The 26,838-nt window shown below is 40.7% G+C and overlaps 1 protein-coding gene across 1 annotated transcript; it reads left to right on the top strand.

Annotated features, from left to right (window-relative positions):
* Positions 1-359: 359 nt before the first annotated feature.
* Positions 360-25,753, top strand: LOC132893647 (uncharacterized). The gene is made up of 4 exons (XM_060932793.1): positions 360-438; positions 2,577-2,724; positions 3,044-3,171; positions 24,468-25,753. The coding sequence occupies exons 1-4, from the start codon at positions 360-362 to the stop codon at positions 25,736-25,738; spliced, it is 1,626 nt and encodes a 541-aa protein (XP_060788776.1). The 3' UTR covers positions 25,739-25,753.
* Positions 25,754-26,838: the final 1,085 nt, after the last annotated feature.

Genomic DNA, 26,838 nt, shown 5'->3' with positions numbered 1-26,838 from the left:
GTAATATTGCACAGTATTCATAATAGTAGTAAGACAGTTTCAGTAAGTAAAATACACGAGTGTGCCAAGTGATTGATAATTAAAAAATAGGTTCAGATCAGTATGTCTCATGATTAGCAAATTGTCTTTTTTTGTTTTTTTTGCTTTTGTTTTTTTAACACCAATTTATTAATTTTTCAGGAACATCGACTGACTTGTATGACACAACCAACCCTGATTGGGCACCTTCACGAAAACTGGCTGCAGGAAGTGTTAGTCCAGATCAAAAAGCAACCATGAATAAGGTCACCAGGTATGAGAGGACTAAAGCCAGAAAAGAAAAGAAGGAGCATTTTGAAGCAGCTGGTGCACTTCGACAGATGGCTTCATTCGTAGAAGAGCCTCAACACTTTGCCGAGTCCACACCAAGTACATGCAAGGAAGAAACAGTGGATGTGGGTACAGAAAGCACAAAAGATACTGCAGCCTCCATATGTAATCTTGACATTTGCCAGAAAACCGGTGGTGTAGTGGTTAGTGCAGTTGCCTCACAGCAAGAAGGTCCGGGTTCGAGCCCCGTGGCCGGCGAGGGCCTTTCTGTGCGGAGTTTGCATGTTCTCCCTATGTCCCCGTGGGTTTCCTCCGGGTGCTCCGGTTTCCCCCACAGTCCAAAGACATGCAGGTTAGGTTAACTGGTGACTTTAAATTGACCATAGGTGTGAATGGAAGTGTGAATGGTTGTCTGTGTCTATGTGTCAGCCCTGTGATGACCTGGCGACTTGTCCAGGGTGTACCCCGCCTCTCGCCCGTAGTCAGCTGGGATAGGCTCCAGCTTGGCTGCGACCCTGTAGAACAGGATAAAGCGGCTAGAGATAATGAGATGAGATGAGAACATGAGAAAATAATCCTGTTTCAACAACTGTCCTAAATAGAAAGGAAATATTGTACAGCCTTTGTGTTGGTACAGGGTTTCCCATACATAGACCATTGTGTGGCGCAGCGCCACACAATGGATTCCTATCGTCACACAATCAGACTCGCGATTTTGAAAAAAAAAAAAATTCCGTTGCGTATCGTTCCGTTCATTCATGGTGCTCTTTCTTCTCGTTCACGCGCGTGCACACCCACACACAGACAGAGAGAGAGAGGCGTGTCCACAGGCCTGCCAGTGCGCATATACCCGGACTGCAAATAGGCCTATTAGGCTAATTAAAAATAACGCAGCCTTCCCGATTCACCTTCCGACCCCTTATTTTAAAAGGTAGCCTACGTCGTGCTCGTGATGAGCTTTATCATAGCCTTCTTAGCTTACAGGAAACGGACATCCCTGAGTCAGGCTATAAACCAATTTTGATGCATACAGCAGCAGCTTGACGCGAGGAACCGGCCTTATTGCATTATCCCGTTTATCCCGCTTCAGCAATGACTTCCCTTATGATAGGGCACTGGAGTTTTTTTTTCAGGAAGCCACGCAGAATTAAATGTTCTGATAGGGCATGCAGGCTTTGCACCAATCAGGGTAATGCTTTTTCATTATTGTTAGTTGCCTTGGTGTTACCTTAAGTGCTTTCTTACATCTAATTATGATATTTTATTTTATTTTGTTACATTATACTATTTATTTCATTTTAGTATTGGTTGAGGTAAGTGTTGAGTTCAATATTTAAAATAAAAACCTCCAGCTTGTTTTTTGCAATTTATTCCTTGAATGTCAACTAAAGAATGATTGAAAGATTGCCACCAAAAAGGCAAAAAACTAAGGTAAAAACCAGAGATGCACCGATTGACCGGCTGCTGATTGGAATCGGCCGATTTTCACGTGATCGGCCATGACCGGCCGGTCAAAATTAAAATATGCCGATTTTCTGCCGATCAAAACTTGTGTATCACATAGGGATGAAAGTGGAAATACTCGTAATTCGCAACTAAAAAGGCAATAACAATAACAACAATAACATACAGTAAACAATAACAACATACAGTAAACAATAACATACAGTAAACAATAACAACATACGGTAAGGAATATCAGGATGAAATTCATGTAGAACTTAAAGCTAAACTCAAATCCGATTCTCAATTAAAACTGAAATGTCACAGAAGCTGTGTATCTACTTACACTTCAGCTCTGTTATTTCTTTTCATGTATACAGGTAACGAGGTATTAGCCAGGTAGTGTAGAGTGTATTAATATTAGGACGACATACAAGCTGTAGATACTAGTATCGTATTATCTTCACGCTCTTTATTATTGGTTGAAACAAACTAGTAGGCCTGTTTAATAAACTTGGCAACAGTATGGACTGCTGAACATTGGCATTTCTATTTACATCTTAAGGCAACCCCATACAGGGCATTAGACTGTCATTTATTTTGCATTTTTGACACAGACAAATATTATTTTATGTTTATAGCTTTGCTGTTAATCAGTTTGTTTTCATTCGTATTTGATAAATGTATGAAGTTAATATTCTGTTTTAAATACATACCGGGATTCATATGAAATACCGGAAATAGTTTAAATGCTGGAACAAGAAAATCAGCCACATCAGTGGTCACTAAGTTACAGTATGTGCTCAGCTGCTACAGATGTTCAGTACTACAGCTGTTAAATCCACAGGACTTATTGAAATATGGACATGATGATTTGTTACAGACTTTTGAAGCAGCAGCTACCTTGCAGAGGGACGATGTGGAGAAACGGTTACAAACTTCAGTGCATTTCCATGATTACTTTCAGCCTCCGTAAGTGTTCTGGGTCTATTAAAGATATTAGAATGCCATGCTTAAGATGGTGCCACTTTATCCTTGGCGATTAAGTGAAAGCAAAATGGGTGAATCGGTGGATGAGGCTACTATTTCTGGTGTAACTTGTACTTCATCCTGTATTATGGAAAGGGAACTTTACAAGAATAGCAGCTCTTAAAATGTGTGATTTTAAATATTCAAATTTATAGTGAAACACTTTGGTAATGTCTTACTGGATTTCTGTTGAACTGCGTTCATCTGAGTGGACCAGTAGGCTGAGTTCAAGCACTGTGTTAATGTGTTTCTTTTTCCTCAGGGAAGAGGAAACCAACAGCACTGGCATCGGTGTTGTATCAGAGACCAATCAAGAGATGCAGATAAATTTCACTTGTGCAGAGCACACAGATGTTCGCTGTCCCAGTGAAGCTGGAAAGCAGGATACAGGTATAGAAATAGAATGTCACTCGGTAGATCACATACCATCGCCAATATTGAACAATCACCAAATTGTACACACTCAGGTTGTATACCACCCCCCACCCAGACGAGTCCGGTTCCTCCTCCCTCCCTTCCCATCAAGATCCATGCAACCCTTTCTCGAAATGTGGAAGAAAATTGTGAAAAAAAAATTCCTGGATCTGCCCTTTTATTTGGACCCAAGATTTTGTGGGTTCTTTCTGGGCCCATGCCTTATCCTTCCACAAAGTTTAATTAAAATTAATTCAGCAGTTCTTGTGTAAAGCTGATAACACGGGGGGGGGGGGGGGGGGGGGGGGGGGGGGACAGACAGGGGAAAATATAACCTTCTGCCACTGGCGAAGGTAATAAACACGTATACCTGAATTTTTCAAGCTGTATCATTCTAACTCTATGGTGATTGGCTGCAGATAATTAATTTATAAATTACTGGATTTCATGACCAGTGGAAAACCTAAAATGTCTGTATTTTGGTAACACGTAAAGGTCAAATTCTGTATCTTGTCGTATTTCGGCGATCTCTCGGATGAGTATGAGGTTTGGTTTTCTCTGCCCGCTCCCAGATGCATGTTTTCTGAATTAACGACTCTTCTAGCTTCAATGATTTCCTCAGTCAGCTGTGCTTTCTTTGGCTTCCATGGTTTCAATCCTAAATCTTTACAAGTTTTATCAATTTCACTCAATTTGAGGCACAGTATCGCTTGTCTCTCGCTGACAGGTGTTTGTTTACATGTTGAAGTAGCCATGTTGTCTTCCTTCTGCCATACAAGCTGGCCAGTTCTCACGTTTTTTCGGTCCAAGGCCGAGAAGGGTCTACTGGGATGACGATGAAACAGGAAAACATTTGTACAGTATTCAAAGACAGGTTGATACTGGAAGGATAGAGGGCAGGAGTCGGAGAGAGGAAAACATCCCTCGTTTAAGAATAGGACATACAGGGTTTAACTATTCTCTCAGCATAATGGGTAAACATCCCACTGGAAAATGTACACACTGTAGCCATCCAGAAAGTGTAGGACATGCACTACTCCACTGCAAGTAGTATGAACATGAGAGAAATCAGCTTTTTCAATCATTAAGAATGGTAAATCATTATCATTTTACATTACCTGGTTTGCTAGGAAAAGCATTAAGTCAGATATATCACTTTATCAAATATTTAAAAGAAACAGAAATGGCTAAAAGAATATAGGCTTTTTTTTCCCAACTCCAATATCTCCTGTTCCACACTCCAGCCCAGTGGGTGGCGGTAATGCGCCTTTAAGTTGGTCTGCCAACCGCCAGAAAACCCTAAAGAAGAAGAACTGCAGGTTTGTTTGTGGCCATGTTGCCGGACAGCTTTGTGTTTAACAACAACTGGCACGAGTGTGTGTGAGAGTGATTGTGAGCTTAGTTCAGTAAACATCTACAGATAAGCTTGTAGAGGTGACATGTATTGGCCCTTTTCCACTACCCTTTTTCAGCTCACTTCAGCCCGACACGGCTCGCGTTTCGACTATCTAAGAACAGCACGACTCAGCTCGCTTCAGCCCTGCTCAGCCCCCAAAACTCGCACGGTTTTGGAGTAGGGCTGCAGCGAGCCAAACCGAGCCGAGTGGGGCTAGGGGCGTGAGCAGACACTCCCCTGTGCACTGATTGGTGAGGAGGAGTGTCCTCACACGCCCACACACGCCCCGCGAGCACGCTGGGATCTGTAAACACCGTAAACCCGGAAGAAGGAGAATTACGAGAATTATGAAGCCTTATGCGCCTCGCCTCATCTATACGCTCTTGCCAGTATCTGTTGGCGTTGTCGGCGACAACAAGCCACAGCACCAAGACCAGCAACACTAACGACTCCATGTCCTCCATGTTTATTGTTTACTCTCCGGGTTGTGAGACTACCGCTTAAAAGATCACTGATGTCACTGTTTGCGCCGCCTAACGACATCACGTGACGTCCACCCACTTTCGCTAACTCCACCCAATGTGTCCACCCACTTCCAGCCAGCACGGTTCAGCGCGGTTGTAGTCGAAATGCAACTCCAACAGCCCCACTCAGCTCGACTCAGCCCAACTCAGCACGGCACGGCTCAGCCCAACTCAGCCGCGTTGGTAGTGGAAAAGCGGCATAAAAGAATAATCCCAGGGAGCTGTAGTGCTTTTTGATGTAATAACAAGCGTGGAGAGAAGCCTGGTTTAACTTTTTACCGCTTCCCGGTGAACTACGAAAGACGAGAACAGTGGTGAGCTGCAGTTAAACGTGAAGACTGGATGCCTACAAAACATTCCCGTGTGTGCGGAGAACATTTTATATCAGGATAGTGTGGGACCTCTGTGCACTTTTTCTAGCTCAAGGTTGTTCTGTTATAAAAATCCCATAGATATAGATCTAGATCAAGCCTCAGTGTATTGTCATAGAACCGTGCTCGCGATAGCGTTCTATTCACTGATCTCTGTGTAAAATATCTCAAATCTTCAAATATTACCGTGCCACAATGCCGGAGAGTTGTATGGCATATAAATGCCACAACAGGAGAGGTCAGAAATCGGGAAGAAAGTTTCATAGGCTGCCACGGGACCCTGAGAGGCGCGCAAAATGGATTGCTGCTATCAGCCGGGCCGATCCAAACAACAACAACAAGGCATGGGTACCGACTGGAAAGAACGATCACTGGCGCCTGTGCAGTGACCATTTCATCTCAGGTTCGCCATGTATTTATTCCAGTATATCCATGTGGTTATTTGCAACATAAGTTTATGACTTGCTCTCATAAAAAATTCCGGGAAGTGGGAACCTGAGAAAAGGGTTGGGGCGGGGGGGGGGGGGGGGGGGTGGATTGGGTCTTTAGTGGTGAGACATTCTATGTAGTCTCTAGATGTATAATAGTTTTATACTTTTAGGGGTCACATGTAGAGATGGATAACCTCATAAGTATCAAATCATAAATTCCTTGTGCTCAATTAAAATATTCAACCATATTCGGCTGGTCAGTGCTATACTAGATACTACTGATATATCTAGTATCAGTACTAGTACTCAATACTTAAGTGACTTACCCGTCCAATGAGGATTGTTATTTTCTTGTTTACAAGATGCCACATTTGAGGGCGGCTGACAAATCCTGAATTTCTGTAAAGATAACTGTCCAGAGATTTATAAGCACGCAGTGCTTTACCACTGAACAGCGAGGGAAAGTTAATGAGGTAATTATACACATCTGGGTATTCCGCTGGCAGTTCAATATCCACTGACACGGTCGTGAAAACTACGTCCGGTAATCGATAAGGGTCACTAATCTGTAGGTCGTTTATTTTAGACATATATCTAGTTATCTGTTCATTAGAAAAATGAGCCATGTAGTCCGTCGGTTGAAATTGATCCATTTTGTACATGAGTGCAGCAGTATTCAGCTGTGTTTTTTACTGACAAGATGGCGGCTGTTTACATTCCGGTCACGTGACTGCAAGAGGTCTGTAGAGACGAGTGAAGCCATCTGGCCGCCATGTTACCACACCCTTCATGTATAGACCATGTGCACCTACGTCATAGGTCAGAGGTCAAGTTTGTTTATCTGCCATATTGGGTATCAAGCCGCAGCTCACTTCACACGCGGAAATTTTTGGAGCGTGATTAACATTTTCAGTCAGAATGGCTTGTTGTGTGGCAGTAGGGTGCTCTAACAGAAAAAGCACGAAGGGTTTATCGTTTTACCGGTTCCCCGCTGATCAAGAGCGGAGGAAGAAGTGGATTGCTGCCGTTAAACGTGTTGACTGGGAACCAAGCGAACACTCGATTGTGTGCCCAACATTTCATGCAGGCAAGTGGCTTCTACCCCTGTAACGTTAACTGTTTCAGTATAACGTGTAAATAATGTACATTTTTGTAATAAACATGATACGCTTGTGCATTTTCAATTTTTATGTTTCCTAAATCACTGACTCGTGGCATTCTACATTCGCCATTACTAAAACTAGTAGTAGATCTAGTAATATCTATACATAATACAGTGTTTCCCCTAGAAAATGTTTGAAGGTGTGGTGGCAAGACCTGCGCTCAGACGTCCCACCCCAGTACGAAGATAAAAACAGCCAACAGCACAGAAGGCTATACATAGATTAATCCATCGGTCATGACTTTAGCCCACAACATGCCAGCACATAACTGCGCAGAATAAAATGCTAAAACAGCCAACAGTACCCAACAAAAGCACCTCGGTAGTAGGCTAACTCAACTTAAACAACTTACTTGTATCAGTACCAATGCAGTGTAGAAACATTGAAAACAGAGGAAGCAGTGCACTCGGCGGTGCTAATGGAAGTAACCAATGACTTACCCTTAAAACTTCCCAAAGGCCTGCCTGTGTCTGTCATTGGCCTGCACGAACTCCTTTGCGATGGCTGTCATGTCAGTTTGTTCCAGAATGTCACGGTGAATATGGCAGTTCATCAAGTCATTCAGTCTCTTTTGTGTCATTGTGGATCGGAGGTATGATTTCAGTCGACGAAGTGTGGAAAACGAACGCTCTGCTGATGCCGAGGGCACGAAGACCAAAAGCCAGGGCACCGAGGCCATAAAATAAAACAATGATTTTAAGTTCATGTCTATAATGAATTTAATTTAAGGACTAATGACTCTTCTGAGGAAGATTGGAGTCCCGGTCAAAACTGTCAAGCAGGTAAAGAAACATCTACAATATTATGTCTGAAGATAAGAAAATATTGAACACATCTAAACTTATCAATCCATCACTCACTTCAAAAATTGTAAAACTTATTAAACCTATATCCTCCCATAATTTTTGTTCAATTGACACCGAATGTTCAAGAGCATCTTCAGACTGTACTACTATGCAGATTTTTGATTAATCAAAATTGAGCCTGGAGTACATCAAAATGTTTGACTGTAAATGGAACATATACTCGCATGCAGGCTACTGATTAACCCATAAGAGCCCAGACCGATTTCTCAATCAAGGAAAATTATTGAGGAAATAAAATGAACTAAATAGACGACAAAGAAAACATTTCTGACCTTTTATTTTTTAAAATAGCACTTTCATGTCTCAAGATCTGAAATATTAAATTGCAAATTTGCAGAACACTGCAACACTATTACACTGTTAACCCGAAAGTTCATTCTATGCAAACAGTTTGAGTAAATACCACTTTTAAAGATTAGTTTTATTGCATTACTTAAACAGTATGAGTATATGAAGAGTATATGAGACAGTCATTGGGTGTACTCATTTTTGTAATTAAACAATTTCTTTATACAGGTAGGTGTTCTCCTGCACTGCCTTTTGGCATGCAGCACCTCCACCGGTGCCTTGTTTGCTAGCTGCAGGGTCATCAGCTGGGGACCACCGCTCATAGATGTTTCGCCCCTTAGCCCAGAACATCTCCTGGTGGCGGGGCAGTGAACAGGGACGTCTCCCTGCCACCCCCTGCAGCTAGCATTCTTAAATCGTGCCTGCTCCCCACGCTACATCCCTCCGTCTCAGCCAGAGCCAAAAACTTGCCTTCTCTGCCTCCTCAGATAGCCCCCTGATGGCCCTCTGCAGACTGGTGCCACGCAGGCCTAAGTCTCTCAGCAGCCGGGTTGTCGTGTCTGCCACAAAGCCTCTTACCCCTACCCCCACAGGGTATAGCCTCGTACTCCATCCGGCTTCCCTGCATTCTACCAGTAGGTCAGAGTACTTTGCCCTCTTCCTCTCGTGGGCAGCTGCCAACCCCTCTTCCCATGGCACAGTCAACTCTACCAACAGTGCTTTTCTCTCTACTGTGGTCCACAATACCATGTCAGGTCGCAGGGAGGTGCTGCAGATCTCTTGGGGAAATTGAAGTTGCCTGCCCACGTCCACTGCCAGCCTCCACTCTGCACCTTGATTGAGGAGCTTTGATGGTAGTATCCTTCCTAATCCGGCTGGCAGTTCTCCCTGCCTGAGGAAGTGGATGCGATGTTGGGCTCCCGCTGTCTCTCCTCTGCTCGCCTCACGCCTTGCTGTTTCCACGATCTCGGCCAGCTTTCGGAGGATCTGATCTTGACGCCATCTCAACCTCCCCTGTGTCAGAGCTGTCCTGCATCCTGACAGGACATGTTGTAACAAGGCGTTGTTGGTACCACATAGGTCACAGGCTTGTTCTGTCCCCAGCCACTGATGTAAATTACGAGGGCAGGGTAAGGCGTCATACGTTGCTCGGATTAGGAAACTGAGGCGGGCCTGTGGAGTCTTCCAGAGATCCGCCCAGCTGACAGTTTTTCTCGTCATCCCCTCCCATGTAGTCCAACGGCCCTGCTGGCCCTGAGCGATGGCTTTGACTTTGAGCTCCTCCTGCTCCATCCTGGCCATCTCAGCAGCCACCAGGTCCTTCCTCTCCTTCTTACTTGCTCTGGACCACATACAGGGTGGCTCCCTCCATCCAAGGCCTGCCCTCCCTAGCTGGACCATGCCAACCACTTCCTGGTGTTGTATCCTGCTTACTACCCTCTGCACCTCCTCCTCCACCTTCCACTTCCTCCCTGTCTTAACCCGTGCCCACTGGTCCTTCACCGCTGCATCAGAAGACTCCCTCAACTCCATTACAAGCCTTGCCTTCTCCTGCCTATACCCAAGGGTGATGGACTTCAAGGGCAGTTGGAGTGCATTCCATCCATACAGGCCTCTTGCTGAAAAGCACTTTGGGAGCCCCAGCCATTTACGGATGAAGGCATTGGCTTTTGTCTCCATCCGAGTTACAGCTGAGGAGGTGACCTCGCAGAGCTTCAGCGGCCACATTATTCTTGGGTACAAGGTAAAGTGGTAACACCACACCTTGTACTTTCCAGGCAACTGGCTGGCGTTGATCTTCTCCAGGCCTGCTGATAGCTGCTGCAGAATGGTCCTCCCCATCGACTTGTCTGAGAGACTGGATGTATATTGTCTTCCCAGACTGTGGATTGGCTGGTCAGCAATGAGGGGGACGTTTTCTCCTCCTATGGTGAACGCGGCCCTGTCGTTACGTTCTCCCTTGTGCATAGAGAGGCTCCTAGACTTGCCCGGTTTAAACTTCATTCTGGCCCAGCTAATCAGCTCGTCCAATCGTCTGAGTAGCCTAGACATGCATGGAGCCGTTTGTAGAAGGCATGTGATGTCGTCCATGTAACTTCATAATGGGGGAAGCCGTCGGCCCTGCGGCAGTCTGACTCCCCCCACCACCTGCCTTGCTCCCGTTAGAATGACCTCAAATGCAGCCACAAAGAGGATGGGGGAGATGAAACACCCCATGGCAATGCCTACCTCCAGTTGCTGCCACTTGGTGGTTAAACTATCATGTTTTACCTCAGGCCACAGTGCTGCCCTGTTGTGATTGGCTCAAAACTCAAGACAAGTTGAGTTGACGGCTACAGAGGAAATTGCGCCATTTTCTAATTTACACAGAGCAATTTAAGGTCTTTGCACTTTTGACAGCAAGCTAATTAGCATGTTAGTGGCTACAGTTGGTACTCGGCACGTTAAAAGTGGGTCAACGTTGTAATGACATAATGTTACTGTACAAGCAATGCTTATTTAACGGTAACAAACTTAAGCCCTATATGTTGAAATTCCTCTCTTATTTGTTCGTTAATTTATCACACAGTCTTACCTCGTCAGCTTCTTCCCTCCTTCTGTGAAAATTCAACGTCTCAGACGTGGACACAAGTGGGCGGGAGATGCGTTTGATTAAGTCTTCTGATTGGCTGGTGATAGATTGGTGGGCGGGGGATGCGTTTGATTAAGTCTCCTGATTGGCTGGTGGTAGATTGGTGGGCGGGGGATGCGTTTGATTAAGTCTCCTGATTGGCTGGTGATAGATTGGTGTCATTATAGCGCGTCGGAGAGGTTCATGCCAGGCTCGAGTCCACTCAACGTCAAAAAATATTGGTTTAGCCTATTTTTTAAATAATTTTCAAAAATAATTTTCAAAAAGTTACCCAGGCCACGGCCCCCCTTCAGGAATTCCCGAAGGTGCGGCGGCCCGCCGCAGCCAATTGTACATAGCGGAAACACTGATAATAGTTAGTACTACTACTAATTAAAAAAACAGTATCATGCTACATGATTCGTTGTATCACATTTTGTTTCAACATCGATAATAGCGATATGCAAATAAGATCTATTCTGAAAAGTCAGTGTATGGTACGCACCTGTGAAGAAATCACAAAACGCTTTTCATGCATATGAACTAGCACGTTCTGTACCCATCCTGAGGAGAAATATCTGTAAGCTTCTAGTGACTTGTAGGCTTTTAGTGACTGACCACTGTAACCCCCTGGCGTGTTGATGAGATAATGATATCAGAATTCAGAGAAGGCAAAGAGGATCGCCATTCTCGAGAACCGAGTGGAGGAGCTGGAGCAGTACACCCGGATAAATGACATCATTGTGACCGGACTGCAAATTCAACCCCGCTCATATGCTGGAGCAGTGGCGAGAAGAGATGGAGAGGAACTGAACGAGGAGGATGCTAACTCTGTGGAGAAACAGGTGTTAGCATTCCTGCACTCCAAGGGGATTGAGGTAAAAAGCAATAACATTGAAGCATGTCACCCTCTCCCACGGAGAAGCAACACAGGCAAACCAGCTGTAATAATGAGATTTGCCAACAGAAAGCATAAGATGCAATTGTTAAAACAAGGGAAGAAACTGAAAGGCTCAGATGTTTTTTTAAATGAGCACTTAACAAAAAAAAATGCAGACATTGCAAAAAAGGCGAGACTACTAAGGAAACAGGGGAAAATCCAAAACACTTGGACACAAAACTGCAAGATTTTCATCAAGCTGAAGGGATCTCCAGAAGAGGCCAAGATCTTGGTCATCCGAGATATTGGGGAACTGGACAAATTCTGAGGGAGCCAAATAAAGCAATTTACAATCATGACACAAGGACTGGACACTGGACACAAGAACTGGACACTTTCCTTTATACTGAGCACAAAATACAAGATATGGAAAATAATATTGATCCGGAAAATAATCTTTTCAGCAACATCAATATCAGCTGCCGGTATTACACTGAATATCAATACAATGCAAAGATCAGAGACGGAAATAAGATATCAATTATTCATTTCAATATCAGAAGTATGTATGCCAATTTCCATAAAATGAAGGAATATCTCAGTCAGTTCAATACTCCATTCAATATAATAGCCATATCAGAAACTTGGATCAACGATGAGATGGGAGTAGATTTTGAGCTGAACGGGTATGAATTTAATTATATCAATAGAAAGAACAAAAGAGGAGGGGGAGTGGCAATATATGTTGATAATAGTTTGGAATATAAAATTAATAATAAAATGACGGTAGCTGTTGATGATTGGATGGAGTGTATTACAATAGAAATATGCTGTGAAAAAATGAAAAATATAATGGTGAGCTATATATACAGATGTCCTGGATCAAGCATAGAAGTTTTTATAGATTGGATGGAAAGTATGTTTATAAAATCAACTCAGAAGGTCATGTACATCTGTGGTGATTTTAACATCGACCTCTTAAATCATAAGAAACACAAAATGACAGAAGAGTTCATTAATTCAATGTTCAGTATGGGACTGTACCCAACTATTATCAGACCAAGCAGGATCACTTCTCACAGCACCACTTTAATAGATAATATATTTACTAATATCCTGGAAAATAATATAGAGAGCGGTCTACTATTAACAGACATCAGTGACCACCTACCTATTTTTAATGTATATTACTGTAATTATAGCAAGAAAAAGGATACTAAAAATTATAAATATATAAGAGTGAAAACTGAAGAAACCATGATTGCACTAAAAAATGACTTAATAATACAGGACTGGAATGTAGTTTATAAAGAAAAAGATGTTGATAAAGCATATGAGGAATTTTTAATAATATTCAATGAACTATATAATAAAAATTGTCCTATAAAGAAATACAGTAATATACATAAATATACAAATAGTCCGTGGGTCACCAAGGGGCTACAAAATGCCTGCAAAAAGAAAAATATATTATACAGACAATTCTTAAAGCATCGAACTATAGAGGCAGAGGAAAAATATAAAAAATATAAAAATAAATTAACTAATATTATGAGGATATGTAAGAAAGACTATTATAATAAATTAGTGGAGAAAAATAAAAACAATATTAAAGGTATATGGACTGTATTAAATGGTATTGTGAGAAATGGATCCAAAACTACAAATTACCCGGAGTACTACACTGAAAATGATAAGACCATAAATAATATGGAGGATGTGGTGAATGGTTTTAATCAATTCTTTGTAAATGTGGGACCAGATTTAGCGGCAAAAATAAAGGAACCTGAGACAACACAATGTGGGAACATAGAAGATATGGGGGACAGAAATCCAAGTACAATTTTTCAACTGCAACTGATGAGGAAGAAATTATCCAAATTGTAAGAAAATGTAAAAACAAAACTTCTGCAGACTGGAATGATATAGACATGTTAACAGTAAAGACAGTTATTGAGGGAATTGTGAAACCACTCACCCACATCTGCAATTTATCTTTTCAATCAGGTACATTTCCAGACAAAATGAAAATTGCAAAAGTGATACCATTGTTTAAAACCGGAGATAGACACCATTTCACAAACTACAGGCCTGTTTCTTTACTCCCCCAATTTTCCAAAATACTCGAAAAACTTTTTTCAGATAGACTGGACAAATTCATTGAAAAACACAACCTCCTTACAGACAGTCAATATGGATTCAGAACGGACAGATCAACATCGATGGCACTAATGGAACTAATAGAGGAAATCACAAAATGTATAGACAATAAAAAAAATAGCAATTGGAGTATTTGTGGACCTAAAAAAAGCATTCGATACTATTGATCATAGTATATTATTAAGTAAACTAGAAAAGTGTGGTGTTAGGGGAGTTGGGTGGAGTTGTGTGTATGTATATATGTATATATATATATGTGTGTATATATATATATATATATATATATATATATATATATATATATATATGGATATGGTATGTAGTATATATTTATTTTTGTAAATATATATTTATATGGATAATCATGAAGTGCAGGGGCGATTCTAGCATCTGATCTTTGGGGGTGCTTAGCCCCCAGAGCTGACAGAGGCACCTGGCTTGAACGACAGTGTTTCCACGTTTATTCCGCATTTAGACTAGACTTAACTAGACAAGAAGACTAGACTAGACAAGACTAGACTTATGCAATGTTTTAACAGAAGCTGACCCAATAAACTATGATATCTACACATTTACAACCACTGACACAGATATTTACGTTATATTTTTAACTAAACAAGACCTTTGTAATGTTGGAGCTATTCATTTAGAACAGTGGTAATTGTTAATTAATGTGTTATTGTGTATTGTGTAATAATAGTGTGTATTATTATGATTTTACATTAGTTTACATTAGTTTATATTTTTTGTTATATTTTGGTAGTGTTCTTTTGAAAATGTAGGCTATATCCAAACCACACTCACTGTCCCCCCAGACAATGACCAGGGTTTGGATTTGTGAATGATAAGCAAACGTAAACGCTATGTTACATTAAATAAAATTGACTAACACACGGTGGTCTAGCACCGTAGCACTTGTACAGCTCTGCACAAAAGTATCTCGATATCATATCGAGATACTTTTGATGATCGATGATAAATGTCATTTTTATCATTCTGTTCATAGACCAGGGAACATCAATATTGCATTATGCATATTATTGTGTTGTGTTTAACAATTGTAACTCCAGTCCGTACCTTCACATCTCGCTATGCCAGTAATACTCAGGTGCTACTTCGAGTTCCTCATCGGCGTGGAATCCAGTTTAAAAAAAAAAACACCATGTCGTAGCAAGCACTCGCGCGGACAGGCAACCCAATCAGAGGGGACGCAAGGAGGAGAGGGATTTTACTGCTCATAGAACTATCACGTAACAGGTGAATTCAAGAACACACACACGCCCGCGCACACATTCACTGCGCAGTGCGCAAGGGCACTTATTTCTGAAAATTACGTCCAAAAGCAGTGTTTTTGAGGGTGCTGAGCTAGGGGGTGCTGAGCTCGTTTTTGGGGGTGCTTGAGCACCCCCAAAAATAGGCTAAACACGCCCCTGATGAAGTGTATATACGGTATATATTTTTATAGGTGTGTAGTTTGGATTTCGGGGTAGTTAAAAAGGGGTGGGAAATTAAAAAAAGTATTGTACTTCTTCCCACTCCTTTTTCGAACAATGTGCGGTGTATTGTAATGTATTAGCTCTTTATGTTATTTTATTTATTCTTTTTTTGTCACTTTTTTCATTTTCTTTCTTTTGTATGTACAAATAGTTACATACATTTTTATACATGTTCGAAATAAATAAAATTCATTCATTCATATACATCGGGGTAACTTACGTCTGGCAGCTCATTACTTGAACAATCAAGCACAGGTTTGGTTTCACTCTTACTAATGATATATGGGTCGACCTTTAAGACAGCAATCTTATCTCTACAGCAATTTTTTTTTTTTTACTGTGATATCCAGGGATTCAGCATAAGTCGAGAGCCCGACTTGAGAAGACTACATCGCGACAGCGGGTATCACTTACAAACTTGCGAAAGCATGATCCCCAATATGGCGGTGTAAACAGATAATCACGTGACCATGACATCACATGCGTATTGACCCATCCCACGTGACGTCACAACAAATGCGGCTGCCATTTTGGACATGAACTACCAGTAGTCTACCACAGCCAACAACGAGGAACGACGGCGAAGCATCGAAAGGAATATAGCCATCAAAGAAAGTTTTTACTTTCAGCAAGACTTCCATCATGCCATTATATTGTTGTGCACCTGGATGTAGTAACCATCAACACACAAGGCAAGATTTATCATTTTATTGGATCCCGACAGATGCTGACCGACGGAGAAGATGGATAGCGGCCATTAATAGGAAAGATTGGCTGCCCTCAGCATACCAACGCTTGTGTAGTGACCACTTTGTTGGAGGTAGGACGAATAAAATTAGCCAGAAAAGGCATTACATTGCTGTTAACATTTTGTGGCTGCGAGTGTGTAACCAAATAGGTTAAAATAACCCATTGTAACCTCTTTGTTCTTCTGTAGTAGCTATTAGCTAACGACATTAGCTAACATTGTGTTCCTTTGCTGTTGGTAGACTGTAGGACAGATCAGAGGTAATGTCCTACAAATAAGTGTTCAAAACAAGAGGAACATGTATTTGTCTCTTAAATCCAGGCCGTTCCCTGTAATCTGTAACAACGGTTGGAGAAAGTAATGGCAAATAGTGAGTGCACAAACCATAGAAGGTAAACTGTACACAGCGCCAGGGCAGTGTGATGGTATGTCTACTTTTAGATTGTGTTAGCTTATCAATGAACACACTTGTCACTCGATGAGTTTCACGTCTTTACGACGGATACTTAAATGTGTGTTAGGTATTATTGTTGCAGGTAAACATCGTTCTCTAAGCCTGCTAACCTCAATTTTTGCAAATACCTCTCCCTCTGCTCGCCCTGTAAATGCCCTACGTCGCTGGATAGTGAAGGTGTTTTCTGCATCTCGCTCCTTTTTCTTTTATGTTTTTCGTTTGTCGTCTTCCTCGCATTCAAACTGATTCGAACCGAAGTCCACTTCATGTCCAAAATGGCGGTCGCATTTACGAAGGTCACGTGAGTGGGAAGGGTCAATATTTGGTTTATGGGTTAAACCATCGTATCCGATCAAATTTGCCCCAAGAAAATTATTTCCTGACTTTTTCCCTTTCATTATTTCCTCTTATTTTCTCACCTTTACCCACATTCCTTACATATCTTTATAGCGCTCCCCTTCACTCTTATTTCTTTTCCTACTATAATTATTTTTAAAAAGATTATTTCAGTTTTCTTTTCTGTTATACCGTGTATCTTTCTCTTTTGTGTATTTCTTCTTCCTTTTTATTTAGGACAGTTGCTGAAACAGGATTATTTTCTCATGTTTGCCATTTTCGCTTCCTTCTCACACTCATGTCTTAACAGTGTTTATTTTTTTCGCGGTCCGGTTTCCATCAAATCCTGCGCTCTGATTTGGCTGGCGAGCGGGTCTGTATCCTACGGTACGGACCCCGGTTACGGACCTCTGGTGACTCGCTCGTTCACAACAACAAACAACATAGTAGCATTTTTTGTCAACATTTATTTTTGCATTTCTCAGGAGAATAGCATTAATTTTATATCATGGATAGCGATAACAACAGTGTTCACAGCGAAAGCGAGTTTTACTACCCTGAGGAAGATGAAATAAAATAAAACATTTCAGGAGAAAGCTAAAAACCTGTAATGTGCTAACGCCGAGCAAAAACATGGCTGAATTCTGAATGACTCAATTTTGTATAAATAGGGGACTACATAGGCGGCAAAATGTAGGTTTTTTTTGTTGTTGTTGTTTTTTTTCCCTGCCATGGAAGTGCACTTGTATACCAAGCAGGAAGCCATTTGCATTACAGCCGTGAATGAGGATTCAAAATGGCGGCTCGGCTCAATTTTCCCTTTCAGGCGCTCTCGTTTTCTGCTAGAATTTGGTAAAGAAAAAAATAAATATTATTTACCAGCTTAAGGTCAGTCCGTATGGTGAAATACCGTGACCTTGGCCCAGAGGGCCTCGGTCAGTACTTTCAAGACCTCGGTCATGGTATTTCACAATACGGACCGACCTTAAGCTGGTAAATTTTATTTATTTATTAGAGGTCACATAATTCACATCACACATGAATCGATCCTGATAGAGTTTGATAACAGATTATTCCTCAGTGCTCTCATTAATATCTCACATCTCATTCTCTTTAATACACATTGGCTTTTTTTTAATATACTTTTGAATAATTTTGGTCTTATTTTTGTTTGATAGTTATAAATAAATATTGCCTGGTGTTATTGAGGTTTTCTTTAAATTTGTCATTTTTAATGTTTTGGAAATATTAATTTTTATGGAAATATTTTTTTCTAATATTTGGAGTATTTAGAATAATTAATTTTATTAGGCAGTAAATTGTAATTAATTTAGGACTTATTTTTATTAATAATAATAATAATAATAATACAATTATTAAAAGTATAAAAGTATTAAAAGGAAACTGAGTGGTACTTTTTGTCTCTGTGTCGGTAGATAGATATGTCATAGTAACACAGAACAGAAAACTCTAATATGTGGGAAATCCCATTTCTCAGAAAATCTCCTCAGCTATGGTGTCATGTTTGTAACTATCGAGAACTCGGTACGCCGTTTTCTTCGCTACATTAAAGATGACGTGCGCGCGCGTGTGGATGGCAGTGAGTTTCAAATACGGCCAGAATTTGCAGAAATTCAGTTGACCCATCTAAACATTTATTATATTGTGTCCAAATATAAACGCAAGTCGTCAGTATTTTATTATTAGTTTGACGGGACACGTTATGCTATCGGGGACTGGTTACGCTGGGATACTGAAGTTCACATTCAGTAAGTCTGTAAGTTGGTGTAACATGAACAGAACTTTGGCCGAGATAGTAAAGCTTCCCCGGTGTGTCGGCCTGCGTCTGTAGTGACGTAGTTAAAAGGTTATTTATAAAAAAAGCAAGTTACAGGAGCAAGGAAATGAATAGAATATTACAGTGCATGATGTTCCTGGTAGTATTAGATTTGTTATCTGTATTAGATCAGTTGGGGGGGTCAGCAGGTTCGTATTTGGTGTGGGTTGGTTTGTTTTTGTTTGTTTGTTTTGTTTGTTTGTTTAAAGTAATCTGTGATCTAAGGGGATTTGCCTAGCTTTGATTCTCCACGAGCTGTAGGCCTATTAAACATGGCTAATATTAATAAATAAACCTATTAGGTCCAGCCATAATCCTTTCCTCTTTTATTTAAAATCCAGTTCTGAAATTTAAATCCCTTTTGACTTTTTTTAATAAGCTTAAGTAATGTTTCCAGGGTGGCCGCGGGTCCTTAAAAAGTCTTAAATTTAATTTTCCTAAAATAAGGCCATTAAAAAGTCTTAAAAAGTCTTAAATTTCAAACCCCGTGGTCTTAAATTTTCAATCTTAAATTTATGAAGATTTTACTCAGTCATATCGTTAAAATGCGGTACACTTTGGATGGGGAAAAAGTTTAATCGTTTTTGATGCTCACAATTATACCGCGCAGGCTCCGAATCCACCGGTTGCTAGACACACGCGTGCTTGACAACCACTCAGTGCCTGATCTGTTGTGTAAGTCCTATCGTGTGAGAGAGAGAGCAGCCCCGCCCCTCTCTGCTCCCTGAGTGGAGCTCGTCGCCTTGGTAACAGTGCAGGGAAGAGACACAATATGACAAGCAAAGAGCGCTTTTTCTCAGAGTTCCCTCTCCTCGAACAACGCTGATTTACACGGAAACGAAAGGAGCTATTCACAAAATTCTTTCACATTGAGCGCTACAAGGCTCTCATAAACACATTGATCTAAGTTTTTTGTCCCTAGTGTAAAAAATGTGGACACTAGAGCGAGTTAAAAGCAAGTGACATTTCTGATTTTGCAGTAAAAGCGCCGCCACGTTTATAATGGGAGTGAATGGGGCAGCGCGCCTGTCCTCTCCTTACTTTCAGGCTTCTCATTCAAAAACTGTAAATCCTATCGCTCAGGTAGACACATTGTGCAAATCAAGACAAGTGTGGCTACTACTTTTGAGAAAATTGTGTGTAGAATGAAAATTGTGGCTGAAAACACAGTTTAAATGAGAAAGTTAGAGCTTTTTTTTTTCAGGCTGCCTACACTAAATTCCTGAACCCCACTGGTGTGTAACGCAATAGACACCCATTATAAAGTCTGAATTTCTCCAGATTTGATCATGGTGTTTGATCTGTGACTGATCAAAAAGTATAGAACCTAGGAAAAAAGTTGAATGCCAGATCCACACAGGAGAATTTTGTCTCCATTTTAAAGTTTGAATCATGTCTCTAGGTGAAAGCATGCCAGAGCAGCGGATGTTTGAAAAACATTGAAAATGTGTGATTTTTTTCAGTTAATTCCATAGAAAATGAATGGGAAATTTTGTGTGATTTTTTTTCGCGACTGTGTCGCGAAAAAAGTGTAGAATGCTGAACAAAGTAATAGTATAGTGAGTCCGATCGAGCCGCACGTTTTGATGTATTGTTTGTCTGTGTGCGATGTACGGTTATTGGGTTATTCAAAATCGAAATTTGTACAGAAGATGAAAAACGGAAGAACAAGAGTTTGCTGTGCTTTGCTCCCTATATGGGAGTCAATAGTTTGCAATGCATAGCACTGCATCACTAATAATAAACTCCTGTGCACGCAGTTCCCAGGATTAAATGTATTTTCCACAGACCATTTATTTATTCACTTTACTCAAATACAAAGTAAAATGGCAGTAAATCATCTTTCTTTTCTTGCGTATTGCATCATGAGGTGTTCCTGGCTTGTAAATCTCTTATTTTCGGTGCATGACACATTCACGCAGCTGAGCATGCTATGAATTAACAACGACAACGGTCTGCAGTGGCGGCTACACAATTAAACACTCAGCGAACATTTCTCCATTTGTGTATGAAAATACACTCCAACCACTCAGTTTGGTTTCATTTACAACCAACGGTGTCTTTTGATGTCAGCACGTAATTGAATGAGAGAAGACTGGTTTACCGGAGACAAAATAAGTGTCATCTCTGCTTCTGTTCCCTCTGATGTCACCTCCGACGGCCCCGACACACTACTGCCTCCGCCGAGTGCGCGCACGCACACCGCATGTCGGGGCCGCGGATGAGTTACTCTCCCTTGATCAACGAAGTCGGCGGGGAATTTGTGGTTATTATCGGTACAAACAGCGCGAATCGCAACTTAAATGAGTGCGGTTCAGTTTGACATTATTGTTAGTCCGTTAGATAAACATTTAATTTTATTAAAATCAAAAATTAATATTTAGAGCCTGTGGGCTACAAAAATAATAGTCATTAAAGTAGCCGGCTGGACTTAACTGTGTAGTCGGCTGTATGGCCGGCAGCCGGCGCTTGTGGAAAGCCCTGTCGAATCAGCTCTGCGCATGCACCATGCGGCACAAAAAAATGGCAGCCACCATGAAGGAAGGAGATCCGGAGTTTTCAAACATTTGCTTAAGTGTGAAATCGCAAAATGGTATTCTAGCGAACAACAAAATAGTAAAGATTCAGAAAAACAAATCATTCAGTGATCATTTTAATAGTGTAATTTCATCCGAACTAGACCTAACGGTCGATTTAGAACTACAAAAAGTCCGTGTGTCGGACATTTTAAGTACCTTTTGTAAAAGTTTTGCAAATGTTGCAGTCAGCATTAAAAATGCTAACTTAAAGTTTTTGTACAAGTTTCAGTTGATTAAACTGTCATATTATTAAATGTGTCTGCTTTTGTAATAATAAAGAACTGAAAGAAAAAGCAAACAGCATTGCGATTTTCTTATCCATCCATTTAAAAAAAAAATCCCTCCCTCCCTACTGAAAATTTTTTTGCTCACCTGGTGGACAGGAAACGGATTTTTTTTTAAGGATGGCCTTGGATTCAAACATTGTGACTGCATTCTGATTGTCACATAGTTACAAGTTTATCTGATCCTTATATTGTGTTCTGAGTGTGTGAATGCCTGTCAAGGAAAAGAAATTAAGTACTTCTACTAGAATAGTGTTTTCTGGTGAATGTTTACAAGAACAATAAGGCTACGTTCACACTGCAGGCTGAAGTGACTCAAATCCGATCTTTTCGCCCATATGTGACCTGTATCCGATCTTTTATTGACAATATGAACGACACAGATCCGATTTTTTCAAATCCGACCCAGGCCGTTTGGATATGTGGTCCTAATTCCGATTCCTATCCGCTCTTTTCATATGCGACTTCAGTCTGAACCGCCAGGTCGCATTCATCCGACTTACACGTCATCAACAAGCCACAAACGTCACTATTCTGCACTGAAGTAGGCGGCGGGTCTCTCAAAAAAAGTTACAACAACATGGCGCATAATCACGGGCGCAGATAGAGGGTGGGACTCGTCCCACCCAGATTTAAATTCACCTCGCTCGGTCCCCCCCACTTATAGGGAGGAAAATACGTCAATGCTGTCTTTCTTTGCATAACGCAAACCTCACAGAAAAATCAAAAGACTAATTACCATTCGGTTTATTGAGGTGCACAGCAGTATATACATAGTTGCAACAACTCACATAAAACAAAGACTGATATTCGGTTGGTTGAGCTGCGCAGACTGCACAGGTTGCGAGCTCGAGCTTGGTTGCTATAGTAACCCACAACAAGTTTGACAGGCATATCGGGGTTGGGGTTGGTTTGCTGGCAGCTTTGTCCCCCCACAGTTCCAAAAACGTATCTGCACCCCTGCGCATGACATCAATGCGAGGGACGCTTCTGGCTGTGAAGGTTCTGAATCTTCTCAATGGAAGGACGCAGAGGTTAGGGAGCTGATTTCCGTTTGGGGGGATACAGCTATTCAAGCTAGATTGGATGGGTCATACCGCAACCGGGCGGTTTTACTTCCGTAAACACTGGCCATGCTCACTGCGTGTGACGTCGTCGTATCCTGCAATGCGCATGCGGAACACTTTTAGGTCGCTTTTCGTTCATACTGAGGATCACATACAAGTCGCATATATTTGTTAATGTGAACGACCTCACAAAAAAATCGGATTTCACAAAAAAATCGGAATTGAGCATTAAGCCTTGCAGTGTGAACGTAGCGTAAGTTACATTAAATTATATAGTTTTTTTTTTTTCAAGAGAGTACGTTTTTGCGTGACTTTAGATTTGGTCTTAATTTTTTTTGGAACATGGTCTTAAAAAGTCTTAAATTTAACTTGGACAAACCTGTAGACACCCTGGTTTCTTGAAGCCCAACAATCATTAGTTACAATTGTATGAATTAGGGATAATTAACAATTATTCACCACAGGCTCAGTGGATAATAATCGAGATGGGGTTGAGGTTATTATTCACTGAGCCTGAGGTGGATAATTGTAGTATAAATAAACATTTAAACTGTATTTAAAAAAATTATTTCAAACTTCAGAAGCAACATGCAAATGTAATGCGCAGCGCAGACTTGTCATTTATCTATGCCGAATCACGTAAGATACTTTGTTTTGAACGCGATGAAATAAATTATAATTCCACCTTTTTGAATAGTTACACAGCAAACTTCGTAGCATCTTTTAGTGCTTTTAAGAACAGCATTAAAGTGCGGATCACGGGTAAATTCAGGAGCAAACTCAATGTAATTCCCCTATTTTATATTAAACTTTGGTCAAATATCTGTCACATTTTTCATTTTGTGAAATTTTTTTTACCTTGCGCAATATCAGAAAAATTCAGTTGAACTCAAGCCATTTGAGGCGAATTGGTCCGCCTCTGAAAAAACTTGGCATTTGGATTTCCCGGCAAACATTGATTTTCGTGATGTCGCGTGCGGGACGCCTCCCTCTGAATCCTACGTCAGCGCTGGTTTGTTTATAAGAAAACAACCTTTTCTGCAAATTTCTTCAACGTTATCGCGTAATTATTAAAATGGTGAACAGATGTATCGTAGGAGGGTGTAGCAACACCAATCTTGATGGGATTAGTACTCATCGTTTCCCAAAAGACCGGACAATGAGAGAGAAATGGGAGCGCTTGGTCTACACAGGCTGTGCACTGAAACCGTGCAAAGCTCGCGCAGCCTGCTGGCGCTTCCGCAGGTAACGCCACGAATCTGGCTCCAGACTCCCTTGGGATTTTTCCAGACGCATTTTGTTATTTTTTTTCTGCTGTAGACAGATGGCCTTGTGCAAAATTACCCTTCTGGATGAGTGTGTAAAGGGACATACTTTCATATAAAAAAAAAAAATTGGTCCAGAATATGCACTTTAAGAACAGCATTTGTAATTCTTCCTCACTTTTGATGATGAAGCGATTGGCCGCCATTTTGCCAAGTCACTTGAGGTGATTATCGAGAAATGGTTCGAATCTCTCAACCAATTAGCGCACACGATTTTCTATAATCACCTCTGCATTTATACTAATTACTATTAAGTATATTCATGATGATAAATGGACTCGGCATAAATGAAACTGAGCTGTTCATGCTTTTAGCAAACAATGAAAATATTACTTCTTATAGCTCTACATTGTTTGTTTGCGTCTGTTTTCCCAGCATGCTTGACACTACTATAATAATGAGTTTAATGAAAATAACCTGTAAATGAACTAATTAACATTTTGTTGTGATTTACAGGGAAGAAAAGTGATCACCCCGTGTCACCTGATTATGTGCCGAGCATTTTCACACACACAAAGTCGTCTGCAAAACAAAAAAACACAAAAGCATTGCAGAAGTCTGAAAAGCGACAAAACCTGAAGAAAAGGAAACGTGGAAGTAGAAAACAAGTTACAGCAGAATGTGCAGTGCTTGGCCTTCGAGACACTGATGTAACCACTCCTTCTGAATGCTCCATGGATTCCACTGAATTATCTCCTGAAGTTGCAGATCTCAAAGATGAAGGAAGTGCAGAAGCTTTAGATGAAAATGAAGCATTGCCTTTTGAGCTTGAATGCAGAATCCTGAGGAAGGAAAATCGTACTTTGAAGGAACAACTGAAAAAATACTCTCTCTGTCCGGAGTCGTTTTCAGAGGACAATGACAAAGTGGAACAATTTACAGGTCTTCCAACATATGGGATTATGATGGTGACGTTCCAGTTTATACGGCCTTATTTAAATTTAAACAGGAAGTTTTCACCTTTCCGGCAGTTCCTGCTGACATGTATGCATCTTCGACTGAACTTAAACTTACAGTTTTTAGCCTTCTTATTTTCCATTTCTTTGGAAACTGCATCCAGAGTATTTAGTAACACGTGTGATGTTATGTTCTGTCGCCTCGTTCCGGCGCTGGTGATCTGGCCAGATAGGGAACATTTACGGCAAAGTCTGCCAGTTTCATTTCAACAAAACTTTGAGAAATGTTGCTGTATAATTGACTGTTTTGAAATATTTCAGGAAAAACCGAGTGATGTGGAAACACCGAGAAAAACCTGTTCGCAGAATAAAAGCCACAACTCTTCAAAATATCTGATAGGTATTGCCCCACAAGGCGCGGTTTGTTTCATTTCTCAGGGGTGGGATGGTCACTGCAGCGACAAACACATAACAGAACATTGCGGATTTCTGGATGAACTTTTGCCAGGGGATCTGATCCTAGCAGACAGAAGGTTTGATGGAGGTGACGCTGTTGGATTGCCTTCTGCAAATGTAAACATTTCTGCGTTTACTCGGGGAACGTCCCAAATGAGCGCATTGGATGTGGAGGGCACAAGGGCGCTCGCGTCAGCCAGAATCCATGTTGAGAGGGTTATTGGAATGGTTCGTCAGAAATACACAATACTGAGCAATACTGTGCCCATATCTCTTGTACATTCAAAAGATAACGGAATAACATCTTTGGACAAAATAGTACATATCTGCTGTGCATTGATGAACCTGTCTCACCGCATGATTCTTTTTGAGTGAAAAAAATAAGGACAAAATTCACTTTTATTTGAAACCCTCATTTTATGGATTACACGATGTCTGAACAGCTACTTTTTTTTTTTTTTGTGTAATGCTTATGACAAAGACAGCTTAAAATTCTTTTAACAATTTTAGATGTGATATTTTTTATCATAATATCAATCACAGTTAATGTACATATTTGAGAAGGATTTGATGGAAATTTTTACCATACTGCAAATGACACAATTCAGTGTAATTTGTCAATATTATACAGTGACAAAGTTTATAAACATTGCTGTATGCTTTATAGTTTGAATTATAATTTTGACGTGGAATTCTTTGCAAAAACTGCCAAATTATTGAATTGCTGCAGATTTGAATGTAATTGTAACAGGTGTAAATAACTTGCATGGTCGTCAGTGGTAAAATTTGTAATGAAATGTTTGTAAATTAAAACATTTATTTGTAGTAAGAAGCACGTAATGTGTATGTCTGAAAGTTTTCACCTAATTTTACATTCCTTGAAATAAAGAAATGTATAAAGCGGCTAGAGATGATGAGATGAGATAAAGTCACTTGTTGGTCTTACTTGGAAGCGTTCTATAACCTGAACAATGCCAGTTTGATTTTGGGATTCTTTTTGGACCCAAACAAGACGTGAACTCTTCCAATTTTACACATACCTGACTCACGGTTCAATATTACACCACTGTCAGCATTTCTGCAGTAACACCACGTATTTTCAGGGTCTGTACTGGCTGGATTTCTTTGTGTGGCAGAAGTATTTTCCAAACAGTTCTCGCAAAACATAAATTATGTTGACTTTTTAGACGCATCATCTATATTTTTGTCCTTTAAACAATAGGGGCATTTTATTTCAATGTAACTCTTTCCACAATATGTGCATTCAACTATGCCATCTGGTAACGCGCCCAAGTACAGCTATTCTTTTAACAGAAACAGACCACATTCCTGTACAGTAAAATCTGTGGTATTTCCTGCAGTGTTTTGCATACTTCTCTCTGGCTGTTTCTTCATGGCTGCATCCCCATCTATGGCAAAACTGACAATTTCTACTCTACAAATACATCAGTCAGCCATAACGTTATGACTACTGA

The sequence above is a fragment of the Neoarius graeffei genome, chromosome 11, assembly GCF_027579695.1.
Source record: "Neoarius graeffei isolate fNeoGra1 chromosome 11, fNeoGra1.pri, whole genome shotgun sequence".
Lineage (NCBI taxonomy): Eukaryota > Metazoa > Chordata > Actinopteri > Siluriformes > Ariidae > Neoarius > Neoarius graeffei.
Note: the sequence above shows the minus strand (reverse complement) of the source record. Positions and strands in the feature narration are given on the sequence as shown.